Below are 23,120 nucleotides of genomic sequence, written 5' to 3' on the forward strand. Positions count from 1 at the left end.
GCTTGGGTCTACGCTGTGCATCATCAGAAACAGATATTGTCCTAGAATAGTCTAAAGACTGTCAAGCAAATCTTTTCCTCTTACCCACATTTTGGGAATGGAATTGCATTTTTATCTTCTATTTCTCTTTTCAAGAGTGAGCAGCTGGGTAGTAGAAAGATAAGGTTCGTTTTATGAGCTGATTTTTATTTCAGGAAAGTGCTATTTGATCCAGCTTTACAGTTGGACTACAGTGAAGGATGGTGAGAAGGAATTGTTCATGTTTTATCAAAATGCTTCTTCAAGATGGCTTCCCTCCCTTGAAATAAAAATTTTTAAAGTGGACAGCCTCTACTTCTCTGCTAGCTTCTGCTCTGGAAAAAAAAATTATATTAACCAAAACCAACATGTAAGCAGCAGTCCTTTGCTGCAAACAATAAGGTCTAAATACATGGGGATATACTTTTGACACTCTTGTTTTCTATGAATTCATTATTTTTTGGCGCTAATAGTGTATCAAATACACTGAAGAGTTTGTCTCTGATTATAGTTTTACCATTTAATCTTCCCTGTAATTACCACTTGGTAATTGTTGGTCCATTTTTACCACTTGGTCCAATTACCACTTGGTCCATTTGTTAAGAGACTGAGAAAAATACAAAGAATTTTGCTTTTCAGATTAATTTTCTTTTCTTATATGGGTCAGTCATAAGTTTTCTTTTCATTGCAACTGATGAGACTCATACCAGTTGTGTCAGACACTTAAGACTAAGGATGGAAATTTTACTTCTGAAACTGAAGCACAGAAGGTGGGGGCAACAGTGCAGTAATTCAAGCTCCACATTTGCTTTGCTTGTCCTTTGGTGGGATACTGTGAAAAATATATTAAAAAATATAAACCAAGCTTCTGGGTGTAATGAGAATTTTCTGGTGACAAAGGGTTCTAGTTAGTACTGCACTCAGTTTCCTCTGTGATGATTGCCTTTAATGTGCATTGATACACAATGTGTAGTGCTGAGAAACTCATTATCCAAATGACTTGTTTTCTAGTCTCAGGACAAGGCACAGTTTCTTAGGAAAGACAGCTGAATTCCAGTTCCAGCCAGCCTCTTTTTGTTGCCTGTGTCCATGGATGACCAAATAGACCTAAGGGTCAGGGTGCTAATAAGGACTAATAAGTGTAATGTGATTTGTTAGCATGGTACCTTACATTTCAAAGAGTTTATCCTTATGACACAGAAATTTATGTTAGATCTGTTATACTAAGTTCATCTATGTGAGTTTTTCTGCATTTTCAGTTTGTGTTTTCCTCATTATGGTGTTTGCATTTCAGATGCAACTACCATATTAAAATTAATCTTCCAGTACATGCCTACATATATATATATATATATATATATATGAAAGTTTTAACATCCATTAGTATAAATCTTCTATTTTTCGTGTATCTGATGGCTTTTTTGGCTCATATTCCATTATAAATTGAAAATTAATGAAGCACATGTTATTTCTCTTTCAATTTTCCAGTCAGAACTACAAAGTATATGAAGTATAAGTTTCCAGGTTTTTTTATGAGCTCATGAGACAATTCTTAGTAAAACTAGTGAAACAATTTGGACAAATGTGAAATAAAGTGTCAAATGTTTTAATGTATTCTAGGTCTGCTTCCAGGTAATGCAATAATCATGAAAATATTTGAAAATTCTTAAATGTTCTTGAATTTTAAAATGAACTAATATGTAAGCATATTAACACTGAAAAAATACTTTCAGAAAGCTAATTTATTTTGGTTTTAAAATTGTGAGGTGGGTAATATGAATAATGCTTATAGCTAGGGAATTTGTGGAAAATATAGATTAGGCAAAAAACATCTTATTTACAAAATGTATATTACTAACAGATAATTCCATTAAACTGATATCTTGGTTATTTAGCTTACCTGCAAGCCACCCAAGATGTGGTTGCTATACTAAGACAAATATGTTGGAGAGTACGTCAATATACTCATCTTCCTCATCTTTGCAGTCCTTTAATTTAGTTAAAAAACAAAACAAACAAACAAAAAAATGTCAGGTGTATTGGTGATCATAATCTTGCCACTCATTTCATCTTAACAACTGGTGTGTCCTTATTTGCTTAATTGAATGCTGTGCTGTCCTTTGGTGTCTTGAGTAATGGGGGCCTCCTAAGTACAAAGAGAGCTCTTCAACAGCAATTTCATCTGCAACTTTATCTGCCAATGTTCCATAATTTTCTGTCCTTTAGTTTCATTGCCATCCTGTAACTTCTAAGTATTGAATACACTGGCACTGACTTTATTTTTTCCAGATTAACTTGAATTACTGTCAGTTCATTCTGTTAGCATCCTTACTTTCTAATAGTGCATCCATTAATGAACACAATTCTGGCAACTGGCATACCTTTTATGGGACTTAGCAACCTACTTGGGTGAAACTCATTACATACACTGTTAGGTCAGAAATGTTTACTAAAATTATGGCTGCACATAGCAGCTGGGATTTGGTATCTATTTCAGTTCCTTCATGGATGAGGTTTGTTTCAGTCATGAATCTGATTCCTTTTTGTAGCCTTAAATATTTGGAATATTCCAATCTTATTCTTTTCAGTAATTTCACTTAAAAAAAAACCAAAAAAAAACCACTAAAATAAAAAATCTTCAAGACAAGATATTCAATGATCCAGCAAAGAGGATCATTTCAATCTGCATCTGAGTTTGAAACCTTAACTTTTATTGTGGAAACACATGAAAAAGGTGGGGAAGAAAACACTGGGCAATGTGCAAAGTAATAAGGAGTATTTCCCTTCATCCAGTTATTGGGTTGGGGTTTTGTGCTTGTTTCAAGAATGGAATTCACAGTACAGGTTTTGAGGGAGGAAATGCTACAGTGCCAGAAGAGTGGTCTGAGCTGAGTTATCTGGCCACAGGTTTTGTTCTGCTTTACAAATGCTCTTGTGCTGTTCTTGCACAGATGAGCTTCTGTCACTAGTGAATTAAGCAATAAGAACATCAATCTATTGTATATTGTTTGTCCTTTCATCCTCTTACCCTGAAACTGTTCAATGAACTGTTTTCTTTGGGCTTTCTCTCACCAAAGACTAAGCAATGTGTAGTTGCTTAGTTGGATAAGGCATTGTGACAGTTCTGAAGGGCCAGGGCTCCCAAATACAGTCTCTGAATTGTGTCCAGGAGTCTTTCACGCAAATAAGTTTTTGTCTAATTTTGCTTTGCTGACATAACCCCAGCCCGCTAAACCAGTTTGTTAGGAAATCTTTGAGGATTTCTGGTCTATAGCAAATCAATTTCTAGCAGATGAGAGTCAGGACTATGACCTTGATTTCATATCCTTTGGGACACTACTGTAGGACACAGATGACCATTTGATGACCATTTGGAGTTGCTGAGAAGATACACCATGATGTTCTGAAACCAGGACAGTTTCCTTACAGCCAAATGAAGCTTATTTCACAGGTGTATAGCATTGCTGTAATCCAAAAGAAATCATTGTAAAAGTGTCAGTGAAGCCTGTCCCCTGGCCACTAAAATGTGACAGAAGTCAAGAGCCAGCAGGAGATGGCAGTTTAAGGGCATCACTTAGAGCTGCTGCCTGTGAGAGCACATTAGCAAAGCACCAGAGATTACTGAGTTACAGTCAGCCAAAAGAAACAGCATAAGGGCTGCTTCTCAAAATGCTCTCCCCACCACATCTGTTTTCTTCCAAGGATACAGATTCAGCTACATGTTCTCCACCCACTAGCCAGTTTCCTGCTGTCTGCTTGATAGCAGATTTGTGCCTGTGTGCAGTGAAAGAAAGGTAAAATGGCATCTCATCTAACAGTATTGCTTTGGATGCCAACCAGTCACTGTATGCAGCTGTTGAAGTGACTCACCACAAAAGATATAAAGAAGAAATGGGAGAACATTTCTCTACTGCTGGTCATTGAAAGTGTCCTTTCAAGGATTGGTGTTTGTGTTAGTGTCATCCTTAACTGGGCAAGAAACCATATGTCATTATAACCAATGGCACTGAATGCTTCCAGGATACTGCAAAAGATGAGAACAAATGTCTGCCCTCTACCACTGGAGAATATCATCCAGGATTATCACTGAAGCAGTTCTAGTTTGAGGCCCTGGCCAAGAGCCCTGCTCTATGACCTTCAGTCATGTTCACCTCAGCTAATGGATGTGGCAGTTGCTGTTTGGCTTCCTTTCTGCAGAAGATGTTTATGGGGGGCAAACTTGCAAGGCAGTGGATGGAATCATTGTACCAGTGTGCCCCTTTTTGTGGTTGGTTGCACTTTTATGCATGAAGCAGAAGGAGAAAAATTTTTCTGGAACCAAGACATGGTAATTTCATTTAGAAGACACACATTCCTCTTCATAAAATAGGACATGAATCAGATTGACAAGCCAATGGTCAAGACACCTTTTGGTGAATGAACATCATAAACTGGAGTGCTGCTTGAAGAATGTTGTCTACTGGCTGACCCTCTCAGGATTCATACGGTTTTAGAAGACTTTCCAAACTACTGTTACGTGAAGGAAGATTTCAGTTCTTCACCCTGTTTGTTCAGGTTTGATGCAAGAGATGGGCACAGGGTAGAGGAAGTAATGCTCTATCTTGGACAGGTCTTTGTTCTGGTGTTAATTCCCCTCTTTTAAAAAAAATGTGGAGATAAGTCAGCTAAATTATATTAATTTATAATAGAACATGATTGCTCAAATAGTATAAGCTAAAGTAAACATTGCTGCAGATACTGAGCATATTAAATTTATCCTAAATAAAGGCAACTGTCCTAACTGCCTTTTTGAAAACACTTAAGGCTTATTAAACATATATTTTTCTTTCTGCTTTCTAAGGCTTCCCTTTTTTTGCATACTTCAATGATTCTTAACATACACACGCTGATAGAAAGAAATTCTACTCATCCTTGTTGTTCTGATTAATTCAATATTCATGACTGCTGGGAATAGGCTCAGCAAGTGGAAGATGGCAATTGAAACTTCCTTTACAGCGTGCAGAAGAGGCATAATAATGGCTGAGAAGACCAAATTGTATGGGTTTGAAAAATCTGCACTGAGCAGTCATTAGGCATTGTTCTTCAGTTGTGTGATTTCATTTCATTAAGTATTTGCATACTAATAGAAAGCTAAAGTTACAAGTCTACTGCTGTGAGTGATGGTTAGCCACTCCTTCCAGTCCTTTTGTTTACTTCTATAGTCATCCACATTGCTTTGGCAAAGCACAGGGAGAAGCTTTAATGATTTCAGCTGCTATAAACCAAAGCAAACTAGAGATCAATAATGAACTTAATTTGCTATAGAGACAGTCTGTTTGCTATTTCATCCAGCCAGGTAAGTTAATAACTATTTGGGGGGAAAGTTTTTTTAAAAATTTTTAAAATAAAGGAAATTAGATATTCTAATTTAATTGTTTAGAAATTGAATTTTAAAAAAATGTTTTCTTTATCCTTGTCATTACAACCTGGGCTTATTTCATATATTACTACTACATGTGAGCTTATTAAGTGAATGTTTGAAAACTGTGGGGTCAGTATACCTGTTTGTTTTGTTTCTTTATTAGGGGTCCTAGGCTATATATTAAAAAATCCAGTTCCTTTATATCAAAAAATGCATTAAATAAAGTGACAGGTCAGTACAACCTGGCTAATGACAAAGTGTGAACACTTGCAGAACAGCATAAATTTAGTTAAAGATTGGGACAGGTAATCTATACACTAAATGATGTTAAATCCAGGTAAGATGTTGGTTAGTAGTAATATTTCATCTTTATAGTCTGCTCTGTTTACAAAAGAATGTTATATCAACCATTTAATCAAAAGAAAGAAATTGTTGTCAGGCTTAGTGTTCATACATGTAGCAATTTATTGCCAGGGGTTTGCCAAAGTTTTAAGTTTCAGTAAACTGGATGGCTCAGAGGCCTTTGCTGAATATTTTCTCTCTCTATTCAAGTGGTAATGTTTTTCTCTTTCACTATGCCTTTTGTACAAGTGAAGTACACTCTTGATTTCTAGGCTTGTAAAGATTTGTACATGAGCCTAAAGATAATTTGGAGAATGAAATGTTTCCAGCATCATTATTACTTTGATAGTGTGAATAATAATATTTCTATTTTAATAAAAACAATGTTCATTGTTAGATCTGAATTTAGCTCATCCCCCTTTTTCATGAGAGTTAAAACAATCATGCAAGTGATGTTCTCTCTTGGTATTCTGATACTGGAAAAATGGTATTGCCAAGGTAATTGGATAATATGATTTTTTTAAAAGCATGAAACATCTTTATCTCAAGTATGTCAATCTTAATCCCATTAATCCTTGAAGGCAGAAGATACAGTGCATTTGCACTTGTGTGACCTTGCAAGGCATAATACTGGCCATTTAAATAAAGTAAGAGCCTGTGGGAACATTTGTGCAGACCTCTTGACTTAAAAAAAATAAGAGAGCTGGAAGTTTGCAGACATTTATCCCAGCATTTTTTTCTGGACCAACAAAAGAAATCAAACTACAGAATGTGTGGTACCATATATGTAGAAACAGAATGTATGAAATAATCTGATTGATTTTATTTTTGCGTTTTGCATTTTGGAGAGGTCTTTATGTTTTGCTTTTTTCTCATAACATGCAACACTTCATTGCGACAGTGAACTGCACTGTCTGCATGAGCTGTTACAGCCACGTCTGTTACAGCCAATACTTCTCAGGGACCAAAAAAGCACTCTGAAAATCAGGTCACTGCTTTTAGTAGGTATTGCTTGAGGTATTTGACTATAGGTGCAGCAGTATTAAAATGTTGACATTATTTTATCTGCCTGAAATGTAAGGAAATGCTGAGCTTTAAGGGTTGTTTGTCCTACTCAAGTAAGACACAGACACCTTTTCATTAAAAGTAAATTGTTGATAGCCAAGACAAAACTTTGAAAATGTATCTTTACCCTGCAAATGCTCTTTGTCAGTTACATGATGCCTACACCAAATTCCAAAATCAGGGTTTCTTGCTCTTGTGAATGTGATATAAGAAATTAGAAAAAATAAGATAAAGGGGAGCTGGACCCAAATTTTCATCTACAAAATCAGTTATATACTGAAATGTTTCTGTAAACAAACAGACAAAACAGACAATAAGAAGAGTAAAAACAATATTTAGAAAAAACCAAACCACACCTAAATACCTGCCAAAAAAAAAAAAAAAAAAAAAAAAAAAACCACCAAACATGGCCAAACTTTAAATACAATATCTTTTTAATCAAATTTCCATTACATTCTTGTATTGCAGCTTTGTCTAGGCAGGTAAGATAGTTTGTAGAAACACTCTGGATTCCTCAGTGAGTTCTGTGAAATTAGAAGCATATCTGGATTGGTATTTTAGTCTGCTCTCTGAATCTGGATGACTTTTTAACCACAGCCATCCTTTTCTCTTTGGCACATACAGGGTTTACCCTTAAACCCATAATATGGAAATGGAAATTGGTGTTATTTCCTTTGGTTTTGTGCATGCAGGTGACTTCCAATACCCAAACCATCCAGTGGGTTTGTGGCATTCACTGAGGCTGATTTGTCCTGTTCTCTGTGTGAACAGCTCAGATTTATTTCCCTTCAGCTAGTGTTTTCAAAAAATGGAAAAGCTACTAAAAACATAGCTGTTGTTTTTCAGTGATTGCTCCCCTCACTGATAGGAGCAGAGCTCAAACTGGGAACTTCCAATCACATCATATAAATTGAGAGACAAGAGTAATCCACTCAAACCTCATCATGGTACACAGTTTTTGCATGTGTAAATAGAAAGTTTTGGGGTAAATCCATTGCAACCACCATTCAATACCTGGCTTATTTCATCTAAATAATTTTGAGAAGCTTTGGGATAAAAGGTCTTGTACTTATATGTGGTGTTATTGATAACAGAACTCAGTAATTCCAAAGTAAGGGTTTCCACAGTAACTATATCTCTTCACTTGTATTGCACCTATAAACTGTGGTATTAAATTTAACAGTGTATCCTGTAATTTAATATAACTACAAGTGTTCAGCTTGCCTGAATTATGGGTGCTGTATGAACATTGTAACTTTATCTCCTCTGACTTTTTCTCCATTAAAGACACCAACATTAACAATATACTAACATAGTTTATTTAGTGCATTAAAGAATAATTCACAGATTTATCTTAATAAGAAAAAGCAAATATCTTCAATTAAAGCATAATTAATAAAATATTAAACAGATCAAAGTGCATATCCTCTGAGACTTCACAGATTCTCTACATACTCTGACTTTGATATCTCGTAGCTGCCTAAAAGCTGATTGGAAATACACCATTACAGGTTTTAAACTGCTGACTGAAGTCTGGGCATGGCATCAAAATATCAGCTGAGCTTGATTTTAGTAAACCTGTCTTAAATTCTTTTTTGTATGAGTGATTTGAAAAGTCAGGGTTTTACACCGATAAGCAGAAGCTGTAGGTTCCAAAATGTTTGGGAGAGGTGGCATGAATATAGATTGTAGGCTCACTATTTGATGATGTTCTAGGCCTTGAACTAATGCAAGAGTAAAACCTGAAAAACATGCTATATTCTGTCTGTCATAAGTGGCTAAGGGAAGAATGTAAATATTCTGTACTAGCAGAAATCAAAACTGCTACTGAGTGTTACCTTCATTTTGAAAGGATCATCACCAGATGTGGTGTCTAGACATAAACTTAGAAGCCACAAAATGGAAATATTGTTTCTTCTTCCTTTTTTTTTTTTTTTTTTAACATGGGAAAATATTAGAGATGTTAATTCAGTCCTGTTCTTCCAGTAGATTCCATTAGTACTTGGTACTTTTAGTCTTAGTTGAAGCTTTACCCTTTCCTAGAAGAATATTTCAAGTGTTGTTATGAGCATTTATTCAGTAATATCCTATAGATTCATGATTCTGCATGTCATCATTCAATAAGAAAACTGGACTTAGAATTATATTCCTGCCTAAAGGAACTTAGATTGTTGTAGCCCAGAAAAATAAATTTCAAAATAAACAAAACAAAAAACCACACACAGAGAGCAAAAAAATCCCAAACTCACAACAACAAACTTTGCATGCTGATGGAAGAATTGTACAGCCATTAACTGAAGGATGTTTAAAGACAACATGGAAATTTACTTTTAAAAGGCACAAGGAAAAAATTAGTTAAATAAAAGATGGAGCATTTGAGAATGACTAAGTCCTGAGAAGGAAGACTGGGTCTTAAGAAAAAAATATTGGTAATGGTACAATCTAGAGTAGATCTCCAGGATTAAATCTTCAGTCCTTTGAGGAAAATACTGAAGATCCAAGTGAGCTTTGAGGCTGGATTTGACCATGGGAGAATGGGGAGAGCAGAACACCAGAGGAAAGAAGGACTATTTGAGCCTGGCAGCTTAAGGAAGGCCCTAAATCATAAATCATTATGTCAGAAGCAGGAAAAGAAAAATCAATAGAGGAAGAAGGTTGGCAAGGGTCTTGGGTTTTGAAATCATCAGGAAACAAAGCAAAGACATAGGCTGTGAATAGTTTAATTAATAAAATAATATAATTAATTAATTCTAACTAGTAATAAGCCTGTGTGGGCTTAGGACCATTAAAGATCTTTATTCCTTTGTATAGCACAGTGGATTTAGGGTTGCAGTTTATAGCATTATAAATTGATAGCAGTCCATAAAAAGGCTATAAAAATTTATTTGCATTAACAGTAACATTTGAAAGGCCTTACAGCCTCTGAACTTGTGGTTGAACTGACTTATGTTTGTAGTGGGAATCAACAGCTAAGCCATTAGCAAGCATTCCTGTGTTTTAATTTTGGTTGTCTAAACAAACTGGCATGTATAAGCTCTAGCTGAAACCTGCAATGGGATTCACAAGATCCTCAGGTGAAGGTAAATGTTGATGAAAAACAAACTTCTCATAGAAAAGATTATTCTGGTAGGTGAGAGTGTTTGTAAGATGCAAGACGAATTTAGTAACCTAGATTCATGCCTCCTTATTTAATGTGCCTTGTAAGGTTTTCTAAGCATTATAGCTCTGGCTGTTTTATACAGTTGGTTCACTGAGAAGAATCAGAGAAGTAGCAAACTAAAAATTCAAAACTGATTGTAAGTCTAACACAATATTTATTTAACTAAAAAGCCCTTTTGCAGACTCACCTTTAGATAAAAATGATGTTTCTGCAAAATAGCTTCAAAGACTGCATGTTGTTGCTGCAGTTACAGGAAAGAGAAGGATGCTGGTCCATGTGGTCAGAAGCTCCAGGAGCAGAGGAAGGGAAACAATGGCTGGGCAAGAGCACTCTGCTCTTGGACTGTCCTTTGTTATGTCTCAAAATCTCATGAACGCACATTCCCACTGCTCCAGATTTCCAATGCAAAGAAAGGACAGCACTGACTTCAGATCGAGAGAAATAATGCACATCATTAAGAAGAAAAATAAGGGAATAAAGGGCCGTAGGACTCAGACACTCAGACTAACAGAATTCAACAAGAAGCTCACTGCAAACTACGAGTGTGCAGTTGCACCAATTAAGCTATAGAAGCAATCATAGTAAAATTTCACAATTGAAAACCTATTTTTGTGATAATTAGTGCATAGCTCCACTAATTTGAAATGCATCTTGGGCCAAAATTATCCTGATGAGTATTCCTGTGTACACTCTGTCAGAAAAGATTGTCATATAGGGATTTGTATTTCAGCTTTGTGCCTCACCAAAGGTGTTCAATATGTTAAGCTGAACAGAAAATACTCTGATCTGGTTTATAAAGGTTTTGGACGAAAATTGCTGAAAACACCCAAGATTTTTCCAGTCTGGTATTAAGCTTAACCAAGCCTTCTATGTCAGCATGTTTGCTAGAAGCTTCCCAGATAAGGTATGGAAAATAGCAAAGAACTCCAGAGGTGCTTGTGTCTATGCTGGGTGAGAAGTGGGCATCCATTGCAACAGCAACCCATGGTCAAATGGGATTAAGAAAAGGCCTTTGGCCAGCAGAGTTTTTGTTATGGCTCTGTTGTGGCTTACCAATTACTTCAGGGAGGAGTGTGCTAACAAAAGAATTGTGTTCATCACTTCAGGTTCCTCAAGATGACTGGACTGGCTACACTCCGCGAGGAAAAGATGACGAGATTCCCTGCCGCCGGATGCGCAGTGGCAGTTACATCAAAGCCATGGGGGACGATGACAGCGGAGACTCAGACACAAGTCCAAAGCCATCTCCAAAGGTTGCTGCACGAAGAGAGAGTTATCTCAAGGCCACCCAGCCATCCCTTACTGAGCTCACCACCCTCAAGTAAGTCCAGGTTCTGCTGTATCACCTACAGCTCTCCATAAAGACATAAATTTTCTATGTTTGCTTCTTCTCTTTACATTTTCTATGTTTTCTATGTTTGTTTATTCTCTTACTTCTAGCTACCAGTTCAGGTACTTACTTGAACAAGTGTGTTTCATCATGCTTATTTTTGCAAGGCTTTTTTTCTTAACAAGAGTAAATCTGGGAGTGTATTTCAATGTTATTCTGAAAAGGAACCTGCACTATGAATTTGAAAAATATTTTAACCTGTTAGTGTTAAGTGAGCATCCAGGTATGCACAGTAGGTGTGCTCTTTGAATACTTTGCTAAAATTCATCTTTGGCCTGCAAAAGCTTTGTGTAAATGTATATTTATATAAACTCAACATTTGAAATTCGCCCTAAGATAGTCTTTGCAACTCCAGGAGAGAACCTAACATTCAATTAAAAATAAGAAAGGCCATCTGAAAGTAGACAAACCCATATTTTCCACTCAGAATTGTACTGTAATTTGTGGAGAACCAAAATTGGATTTTTTTCAATTGTTTATAAAAGCTTTAGCCAAAAGGAATCATGAGTTTGTGGTTTTTTAAATGCCACTATTTGTTTTTCCTTTATTTGGGCCTTTTAAAAGAGCCACCCAAATTGTCAGGAAAAAAAGCACAAATGGACAATTTTGTATTAACATATTATTTTAATTGATTCTAAAATTGAAAGGTCCCTTAAAGCAAGAAAATAAATTATATCCATAAAAGAAAATAGTGTGGATTTAAAATCAACAGTTGTTTCTGTCTTTTTTAAAATTCTTAGCTATAATAATGAATCATAGTTCACTGGGCTAAAAATAACCCAATTTTAGTATAACTTGCCTAAGGCTGTAGCTTTAAAATGGGAGGAAAAAATAGAAAGGATCTCTATCTCTTCTAGTATCCATGATCAGTGACAAAAGACTCCTTCTGCATTTCCCTGATTAATTTCTTCTCCTTCCTTGTCCTCCACTACCCCATTTTTTCCAAAGACCTTATCTGAGAAACAGATTTTAGAGAAAACTGTTTGATCCTTGTTAAGAATGTCATGCTCTTGACATGAGTGATGAATAGGCCAGCAGAAAAAAGCAAGCTTACTGCAGCTCCCTGTAGCAGCCTGCCTGAATTTGTCTCAAGGGAAGCCTGAGATTGCTTCTTCTCTGTCTTTCTATTAGTGACCAAAGGAGAAAGCAATCTCATTTTCTGCAGGGATTTTCATAATCTAGCTGGCTTTTTTGCTCAAGGGATCAAGTGTTTCCTTTCATCATCCAGAAGACTTTACCACATCCTTTCCTGAGGCAAAACTCCTCCTCTGAAATCAGTTATTGCAACCTCTGCAAGGTGAACATGAGTGTTATTTACCACCACAAACTCCATCCAGCCATGCTTCATGCATGGACACGCTTTCAGGCACAGAGCTTATTCTTTCTGAGTTTTCAGAAGCATGCTTTCCAGAGTTCCATAGTTTATGTGAAGCACAATGAATCACAATGAGTGTATTTGCTCTTGGTCATTTCTGTTCTCCATAGAGACAAGATTTGCAGAAAAATATATATTTATGAAAAATCAAAAGTCCTGCATTGCCACTGTTCACCCATGGAGGATGTCACACCAGGCAGCAGAAGCTTTTAGCTTTCAAGTAATTTTAATTCAGCAAAGTTCTTGTATAAATACTTAATTTCCCATGTTTTTTAATCCCTTCCTATTTGGGAAAGCTTTTAGGAATGTGCCGAATTTTAAGCTGCACTCTGTAAAATTCAAGTAAGTTTAGGAGGTGTGCAGAAGTAGAATGTAAATCATAGGGTAGAAGAGGGAAGATGGTAAATGGTAGCAAAATGAAAAAGAGGAGAAAGCATGAAATAATTTTTCTTTTTCAATGGCTTTTCAGCATAAACTGGGATGAAAGAGAATTATTTCTGTTAATCTATGCTGATAGTTTAAAGGAATATATCTTCCTAAGAAACCTTTCACTTTCAGAGACAATTTGTATAATGCATAATTATGCAGTGCTTTCATTACTTTCTGCTGAACATGGTAATTTCTGGGGGTTTTAAGAGAAACAGCTGAGTGCTTGTTCTGGGAATTGAAGTCTTCTATTAAGCTAGGTCTTTGTTTGCAGACTTCTTCATACTTTCTTAATAGTGTGACTTGACCTTCATAATGACATTCATTTTTCATCCCATGGCTACCCTGATTACTCCAAGAGTTCTGTCAGAGTTTTGCAGGTGTGTTATACAGAGACTAAACTGGAGCCCCTAACTCACTGACTATAGGTTATCAAGCAAATGTGTGATGTCTGATAACAAGTTATTTCCTTGGCTTGCTGTTGACTTGGGTTCAATTTGCACCTGAATAAGAGCTTTGTGGAAATGAACCAAAGCCTGCTCTAGGCAACAGGCAGCCTTTTACTGTCACTAGTGGACCTTCTAGTTGACCTCGAAGGGTATTATTAACACCCTAAAGCTGAGTGGTATTTCACTCCTTTAATTATGGGTTTTTTTCTGTCCATGAAGAACAAAGCCTGCTGTGAAATCAGTATTTCTACAGCAGTAATTGTCAGGGATCTTCCTGATGCATTTCTTTCTGCTACTCCCTTTCTCAATTTGCTGTATACAGTCTCTAGTTGGCTGCACTTTCATCTCTGGCAGAGCAAACAACTTAAAAACATGTTCCCTTTTGCTTTCACTGTTGTTTTTGAAGTGATTTTTTCATCTTTTGGGACTTTTCCTCTCTGACTCCTTTAAGTCTAATATTGGTCTCACAACCCACACTGTTCCTCCCACCTACCTACCTACCATTGCTCATGCACCTACTCTTCTAAGAAAGTATTTTCATTATTACCAGTGTTTCTTTTTATATAAGGAATAACCTTTGAACAGCACAACTGTGTCATATCTCCTTTACATAATACAAATTTATTTTCCTGGCTTTGCTGAGGATTTTTCCCTGCCATACTGTACAATCTCCCTCCTACTATTTTCCTCCATTGCCATGGTTTCCATGTGGTTACAGCACATGTGTCAAATGGTGTGGTACCATTCTGGATAAAGCACAGCTTGCTGTGATTTTGAAATACACACCTCCGCTGCTGCATTCTCATTATCCTATCAGGAAATAAGCAGGGTTTTTTTTCTCTGTCTTTGCTGGCAGTATGATCTTGGTGTTTAAGCTTTCACAGTCTAGATGAACCGATTCAGCTGGAAAAAAAAGTGGCATTTTCTTGCCATTCCTAATAAGTGGCAAAAGTTTATCTTTCACTTGTAGGCAGATTGAAAATGGACTGGTTAGCAAACTTCCAAAGAAGGTGCAAGTAGCAGATAACTGACAATTCTGTTACAGCTGAACTCGATTCAGGATATAATCCCTCACTATTTATATCTACCTTGATTATGTTTTGCATGGTTTTTACTGAGATAAAAAGTATGCAATTACATTGCTGTCCACATGCCAACCTGTCACCTCCAGCTGCGAGTAACTCTTAAATCCATTGGCCAAATATAACCAAGTTTGCTAGAAAGACTGAAATCTGAAAGATATGAAGTTCCAGAAAGCTTTATCCAGATCTGTAGCTGGATAAGGCAAAGAAGGATCTGCAGCCATCCCTTTTGTTCTTCTGAAGGACTATGGGCAAAGTAGCTGGTGGGTCAGCACAAGGAATAACATGGCAGCATTTCCCAAACTAAAAAGATAAGGAATATGGAAGGGACTGGAACACTCTGTTAAGGACAAGAGGGCTGAGAAATGGATCCTGTCACCACAGGTTTTCTACTTAATTTTCCCCCTTTCCTCTTCTCCACTGAAGCTATACTCACTGCTTAAAACACAGATTTCAAATTATGCTTAACTCATTATTGCTGCTATTGTGGGGACTTCATCCATTTGAATCTTTTCTTTGAGGGTTTTGTTTATTTGTTTGTTTGGAGGGAGTTTTTGTAACCTATTACAAAACTTAATGGTAATTTATTTGTAGATGTGGATTTTGGGTTAAATACAGTTGCAGGATTTCTCTTTTGAACTCATATTTGATCACATAAAATTTTTTCTGAGACAAGTTGTACTCTGTGATCGCTACTGAATTGAAAATTTTAATGATCTTGATAATTTGTAGATGCATTTGTAGAACTTACATAAAAAGGATAGAAGGAAGAACAGAAATAAGGGATTTTTCTTAGCAAATCTTTATTTTCAAGGTATTTTACTAGGCCTATGATGTTTTTCAAGTCAGCTGTGATTAAGAGAAACTTATAAACACCAAAAACCCTTTATAATGCACACCAAGTTTTACCACTGATGATGAAGAGAGTATGTGAGCATATAGTCATTAGACTTTTCTCCTTTTCATCCCATGGTAAAGAATTTTTCTATATAAATTCCATCACACTTGCATCTGTTCCTATAATTTACTGCATAGATGACTTAAAATAAACCAAACAATTCTTATCTTTAAAGTTTATCAGAGACGTTAAAAAAAATCTCAAAATAGTGTCATGCTATTTGTTTACACCCACATTTATATTTTTATGTGTTAATACAAATAGTGTAAGTACTTTCTACTTGTATGTTTACGGGAATCTGGAAACAAAATTATTTTGAAAACCCAATCACAATAAATTATCAAGCTCAATTAAGTGGTATAATCTGTTGACAAGCTTAGTAGCAGTGACAAGAGCAAGGAGAAAGAGATAGATCTGATTTATACATCCTGAACTCAGACTTTCACATCACCTCCCTGAGAATTGATCAAGTCAGTTCCTGGAGGACAAACCCCCAAGCTGGAGTCAGCCGGTATTACGAACCAAATCTTGACAGAGTTGCAGCACCAACTCTGCTAGGATAACTTGGAAGGAAAATCAAACCACTCCACTGTTACTTAGTATAAGACATATTTCAAGATAGGAAATCTCCTGGTCTTCCTAGAAGTGATCCTTGGGAAGTGTCTGCACTGAGAGAAATTACAATGTTTGTATGGATAATTTTAGCCTGAAACAGTGCCCAGGCTGTTCTGTCATTTGAACTGATGTCCTTACACTACACTTCGCCACATGGCACATCATAAATCCCTAGGTATGAAAACCATCCCATCTTGGGAATGAGAGCCTATTTACTTTGAGGTGTTTCTATATTACTATAATATATGCCAAAATATCCAGAAAAAAAAAAAAAAAGGCCGGGAGGGGCATATAAAGAAAAGCTTATTTCTTATTTTCTTTTCTTTTTTCTTTTCTTTTTTTTTATTTAATGAGGTGGTGTCCTCATTCTGTTAAAGTGATCTGATCCATATCACAGGCAGGGGGAAGGGAGAGGTGGTGCAATACCTCATTTTCATTATGGTGAATATTTTTAGACACATGGAGGGAAGCTCATTAATTTTCTTTCTTGCTGAGTGACTCCCAATTAGGGAACAATGACTTTGCTAATTAGTACAAAAGGAATAAGCCTGATTAATCTTTTACTAGTGTTTTACAGTATGTTTTCAGTACAGTTGGTGTAATTTGTTTCATGCTGCAGTCTCTTTCGTTTTTATCAAAATTGTAGATAGGAATTGTTTCCATGTTCCTTGAAGTGTGCTTGTTTCTTTTTCTTGAACAAAGAGTTTATTTTAATTTTGCTTTAAAGAGACAGAAGCATCTCCATGTGCTTTGAACATACAAACTAAGGAACATATGTATTCTGGAACTATTACTGGCCTAGGTAGTAACTTTCCCAGCTCACATTCACTGATGCATGATATATTAACGTTTTATTCATACAATTACAATCCCTCCTCTCTGAAACTATGCAGAAGCTGTTGGACATATTTCTCACTTTTAAGGTTTGTGTGTCAAGTGTGATTAAGTTCAGTGAATAATTTATAAGTCAGAAAAAAATTTAAAGGCAAGACAATTAAAAATATATTTATTTTGATGTAGTAGGTGGACACACACTTCAGAAGCCAATGGTTTCCTTATGGAAGCTGACATCTGTTTCATGTATATTATATTTAAGGAGGAGAGGATATTGATTTACTGGAGGAACTTAGAGCTTGGAGCTTTTAATGAATAGTTGTTAGTGATGGATTTATAAAGCACATTCAGTCAGTTAAGGCTTAGTATCGCTGATTGGCATGGGAGAAATCCTGTCCCCCACAGCAGCTTCCCTTCAGGATTTTGTGCCCTCATACACAGAAGTATGGATGCCTTTACAGCACAGAAGTGACATTCCTACATTTCACTGCCCAGGACATGGATAGGATGAACACTCCTCCTCTCTACTTCTGTGATGATCCCCACCAGTTTATCTCGGAAACGGATTCCCCAGATATTACAGTCTCACTGGTAGCAGTCATTGCTTATCACATTGTAAAACCAAACTTCCTATTAGTCCACACCTAGCTACATATGATTTGTTATGTCAGTATCACCATATTTGTATAAATATTATTTCTTGTTTCTCTGACAGGAGAAGTGAATATTTTGTTGTAATCTGTGATGTATTCTATTGTTATTGTCCCACTTGTACTTTTACCTTTACTTGCTAACATTTCAGGCAATCATGCTGTTACAATAAATTTGCATAAGACTATCCATAGAATTATAGAATGTTTTGGGTTAGGTGGGACTTTAAAGATGATCTAGTTCCAACCCCTCCACAACATGCACAGGGACACCTTTCACTAGGCCAGGCTGTTCAAAGCCCTATTCAACCAGGCCTTAAACACTTCCAGGAATGTGGCATCCACAACTTCTTCTCAAGTCTCACCACAGGCATAGTTAAGAATTTCTTCCTAATATCCAATCTAATCTCCAAACTTGCTTTTTTTTTTTCCAGTTTGAAGCCAGTCCCTCTTGTCCTATCACTTCTTCTCCAGCTCTCTTGTAGGTCTCCTTTAGGTACTGAAAGGCTGCAATACAGTCACCTCAGAGCATTCTCTTCTCCAGGCATAAACATTGACAAAAAAAAGGCAAGGCCTATCATTTTCTAGCCAAAATGTGACTTTTTGACAATATTACAAAAAAAAAAAAAAAAAAAAAAATTGGAAGACAGTAATCTGTAAAAGAAAAACAACATCATTTAGATGATTGTTTTATTTACAGACATGAAAATCCTTGTCCTGTGTCTAGTCATCTGCTCAGTTTTACACAAGATTTAGCTTTATATGTAAAATAGCTACAGATTAAAGTTAGGACTTCCAACATCCTAGCTTCTCTCAATTAAATCCTAGAAACAGTTATGCATTTTATAGCAAATGATGTTGATGAATGCAAGGTTATCTTAAGAAGCAAATTAAGTTGCTCTTAAGAAGCAAAGCCTATCATTGCACTTTATGTATCAAATGGGCACTTCTAGGGCTTGTGTTAAGAAAAACAATTATAATTACTGAACCAAAAAGTGATTTTCAGCCATATTTCAGTGTATAGTGTATACAGAGCCAACATGTACATTTGTGTGCAAACATGTTTGGTTTTCTTTATTTTTAGCCCTACTTCTTCCCACATACTTAAAATGCTGCCTCAGAAAGGGAGTTAATAATGTCCAGTGGAGGCAGAAAAAAAAAGACTGCCAAGGCATACACAGGCTATATGCTATGAAAATTTTCCTTGCAGTAATGATAGTTAAGCGTGGGAGTTGATTGCCAAAAGAAATCACTTCACTGGACGTTTTCAAGAAAAGGGTAAAAAATGCCTGTCAGAACAAATTTAGGTATTGCTGATCCTGCTTTAGGGTGGAAGGAGGGACCAAATGACCTCTTGAAGACCCCTCCAGACCTATCTTTTTTTATTCTCTGTCTGTCTTTCTCAGGCTGTTGAATACCCACTGTCACTGTTCTTACTTATTTTCCTTAACTTATTTTTTAAATGTAAAAATAAAACTCTCATCAGGACCAAATTATTCCTGAAGGCCTGTTGCTGAACAGTAAATATAGATATCCCACCCACAGCAGTGCTGTGCAATTCTTTCATGTTCTTTAAATGTTATTTCATTGCTCGCATTTTGAAATCGTGTTCCCACCACTGCCAGCCATACCATGCTTGACCCTTGGTATGTGATCTCGTACTATCTGCTTTAATTTGCTGAGGGGAGCTCAGCTGATGTATAGAACCTGCCATGCAGAAAATGCACAAACATAAAAAGAGATATGCGTTTGCAAAAAAAATCAGTCTGGAGTCCTTAATGTTCTACATAGCAAGACAAGCAAACAGGCAACAATAATTAAGTTAATTATTCATAATAATTTTCTATTCTGATCAGCTAGAAGTGCAACCATTTTTCACTGTGAAATGGTGGAGCTCTTTCAGATTAAAAATGGAAGAAGTTAAAATAGTGTTGCTTTAGTTTTAATGTGAAAGTACAAGACAGTGTTTCTGCTGACATGCTTTGGGTTCTTCTGTAAATCTGCATCGTATTAGGGTGAGAGAAAGAGAGATTAAGGTGAAAACTTGTTCTGCCCTTACAAATAAAAGATATTATTACTATCTAAGTCATGTTGATACCCAGTTATTTGTTTCTTCAATTTTCTTGTTCTTGTATTACTATTAAGATAGAGCAACTTCATAATTCTCTCTTGGCTTGGATGCAGGATTAAGAGTGGGAGCATGGGGCAGCAAAGAAAGTGTATGGCTCCTGTAATAGGTGCAGCATCAAATACCACTCCTCTCCTTGTGACACATGTGAATGAAAGTTCAGCTGAAGAGACCTGACTTTTTGAAATCTCCTCCCCTGCTAAAGAAGGTATAAATCTTTTTAGAAGTGTGGAAAGGAAGGAAAATCCTTAAAGGCTTTTTTACATTGTGCTGGCTTTGTTACTTGTTGTACCCCACAAGGGCAGAGAACCACCATACAATCACTGTTTCATTTGCTGGTGTGGGAAAAAGAATTGTTGAAAGCACCTTTGAAGCAGCTACTAAGTTCTTGTGAGAGATTTCTGTGGTTCCTTCTGCAGCTGAGCTACATAGCAATTTCCCATTCCCCTCCAGAAGGGCTGTGCTACCAACCAGCCTGCACCCCAGCTGCCCAGCAGCTTTGCCTCCAGCCAGCCCAGCGTCTGCAGAAAGCACTAACTGGTTTTGTCAACCCCAAACGCCAGCAGCCACATCCACAGCACCCAAATCCTTCCCTTTCTTGAAGTAATTTTGGGCTGGCAGACATATTTGAGCTGTGTCTGTGCAGCTCTGCACTATGACAGTGATGTATCATGCTGAAGGCAATCTCAGGAGATTTCAGGACTAGTATATAAATCTCTCTTGTTTTATATATGACAATTGTTACAGCAAATCTGTGCTAAGCCTTCATTACTCCATACTTGAAAGGAAACCTTGAGAAGCTACTTTTGAGAGGTAGTCCTCCTTATGTTAGTCCTAAAAATGTTCACTGTTATTTATTACTTTAAAAGAAATAATTTGGTTCTGAACTTTGCATAAATCTTAAAAATAAGGGTAAGTACATAATGCAGAAAATTTAGGAACACTCCAGGTGAAATGCTGTCTGTGTCATCGACTGAGTTGTAGCTTCATCACATAATAGTTATGTTTGTAGAAGTGATAAATTTATATTTATAAAAGATGAAATTTTAAGGGAAGACAATTTCTATTTTGAATAGATCTTTTCTTCTCTATTCTAGTGGGGTGTAACCAACATGTCATTAAACCATCCTTATGAAGTTGAAATGAAAAAATGTGAGAAATCTCAGAAATGCTGGCAATGCCTTGTCAATAAGGTCCAATCTAAATCTCTAGCCAAGGATTCCAGCCATGCACATGTTGGACTCATGTCAGCCATGTGGTTGCAAGAGCTGTGAGACAACAGGGCTTTGGCAGAGATGTGTTGCTCAGACTTGTTTGAAATTCTGGTGAGTCAGGCTGTTCCACTGCAGTTGTTCAGTCATTTGCTGTTGGGGTAAGATGTCATTTCTGGCAGAGGTAACTCTCTGTCTATTACTTCCTGTCCTCCACCACTTCCCTGCCCCCTACAAAAAGATCATTTGACTTAGGGCACGAATTAATTGTTTACCTGTGATGAACAAGTTTGATTTGAGCAGAAGTGGATGATGCCTTATTCATAAATAAGATGTTAGACTAACAGTGGCTGGAATGAATGTCAGCACTACATTACTATTATATTGTCCCTTTTCTCTCTTTTTTTTTTAATAAGTGATTCCTTAATACACTTAGCTAAGTGTCCTTTCTTCATTAAAAGAGACAAGATTTACATGAAGAATAGCACAATTACAGTCACTGTCCCTTCACTCAGTGAACGAATGTCCTATCAACTATTTCTATATTTCCACCTCCTCACTGCTTATTTCCTTTTATTATGAGTTTAGTACTTTGAAAATAATCAGTACATAGCAGCTTCTTCTGCTTTCATTTATTATAACCCTGATCCTTACACATCTTCATGCTAGAATTTCATCAGTGGTCATTTAATTTTTTTTAATTAGTGCAGTTACTAATATCATTCTTATCAATCTTTCACAGTTTTTTTCATCCCACAGTTTCTTGTCCTGTCCTTTCTTGTCCTGACTAGAGCCATCCTGTTGTTAGCACTCCTGGATCCCTCTCTTTGCATTTTTCTCACTGGGATGGTATGCAGCTCGTGTTGAAAACAGCTCTGTCTTCCTTTGGTTTTGGTGCTCCGTTGCTGCCACCATACATGTGGTGGGTAGATGCATTCAGTCATGCTTCAAGCTATCTTTGGCGTGATTTCCTCAGCAACTGGGTTTGCTCCCTGCTCCATTTCTCCAGACAGAAGCTGCTGCAGTGGCTCAGGACCACAGCCCAGCAGCTGAGGTGCCCTTGTCCCTGGCCAGCGGTCAGCTGGTCTTTGCACACTGATCCCTGTGCAAACACACGTGAGCGCCAAGGAGGCTTTATCCTATCAGCTCTAATTGTTCCTTCTCCAGAGAAGCTAATCAGATTCCTTATATCTCTGTGATGACTGTGGTATCCATCTGAGTGCTTTGCCTTTGGCAGAATATAGACAAGCCTGCATTTTCTACTGAAATTGCTTGTTATGACTATATTTCTTCCCCTGTTCTCGGAATCAGTATGTCCATATAATGGTAGTTTGTTATTTAATGTAACTAGTTTCCCTAAGGGCAAGAGCCCAAAGAATAATAAAATAATCCATTTGAAGTTCATACAAACAATGACTCACCTGAACAGCTGTCTCTTTAAAAACAGGGCTGTAACTTGATGCTGATGTTGTAGAGATTCTTCTTCTTTTGAGTATGTTCCCAGATTATCTATTTTATTTTATGTAAGTAAAGAAACCATGTACAAAATAGAGAATAGTAAATAATACACAGAGGAAGGTTCTTTCTTTTTAAGGAGTATGTTTAAAGAAGACGATGAAGTAAAATTGACATGTAAAGTACAACTCAGAACTCTGAATTAAAATGTTTTGAGATCTATTTTCAAGCCTCTTTTACAACATTTTCAACTATTATTTTTTTTTTTAAAAAATCTAAACTCTTGTCATAATATTTATATTTCCGGAGATGAAAAGTAAAATTAATCTTGTTTAGTAGCCAGACCAAGGTAAAAGTTTACTTCTGGGTTGAATCCTGCAGTTTCTATTGTGCTATCCTATATTTCACAGTTACTCCCTCAATGCCTGTATGATGGGCAGCACTGCAGCCAGCCAGTATGGGAAGGTTAGACGTGATCCAGGTTAGATCTGAGATGAATGTAAACCTCTTGCCCTTCTCCTGGGGCTACCCACTCCCCCAGTAAAGGCCTGAGATATCCCCTGGGATTGCTTTGTGCTCCATGGGGAGGTATTCATGAAATAAACATTAGTTTTTCTCCCC

The 23,120-nt window shown here is 36.7% G+C and overlaps 1 protein-coding gene across 13 annotated transcripts in view; it reads left to right on the forward strand.

The window, feature by feature from the left end:
- The window catches only part of DLGAP1 (DLG associated protein 1), a 405,586-nt gene that overhangs the window by 266,044 nt on the left and 116,422 nt on the right, over positions 1-23,120 (forward strand). For all 13 annotated transcript variants that reach the window (XM_085573764.1, XM_021525224.3, XM_085573759.1 and 10 more), the window contains one exon: positions 11,093-11,307. In XM_085573764.1, the coding sequence (XP_085429890.1) occupies positions 11,093-11,307 (215 nt within the window). The remainder of the gene's footprint in view (positions 1-11,092; positions 11,308-23,120) is intronic.

The sequence above is a fragment of the Lonchura striata genome, chromosome 2 (assembly GCF_050655825.1).
Source record: "Lonchura striata isolate lonStrDom1 chromosome 2, ASM5065582v1, whole genome shotgun sequence".
NCBI classification, from domain to species: Eukaryota; Metazoa; Chordata; class Aves; order Passeriformes; family Estrildidae; genus Lonchura; species Lonchura striata.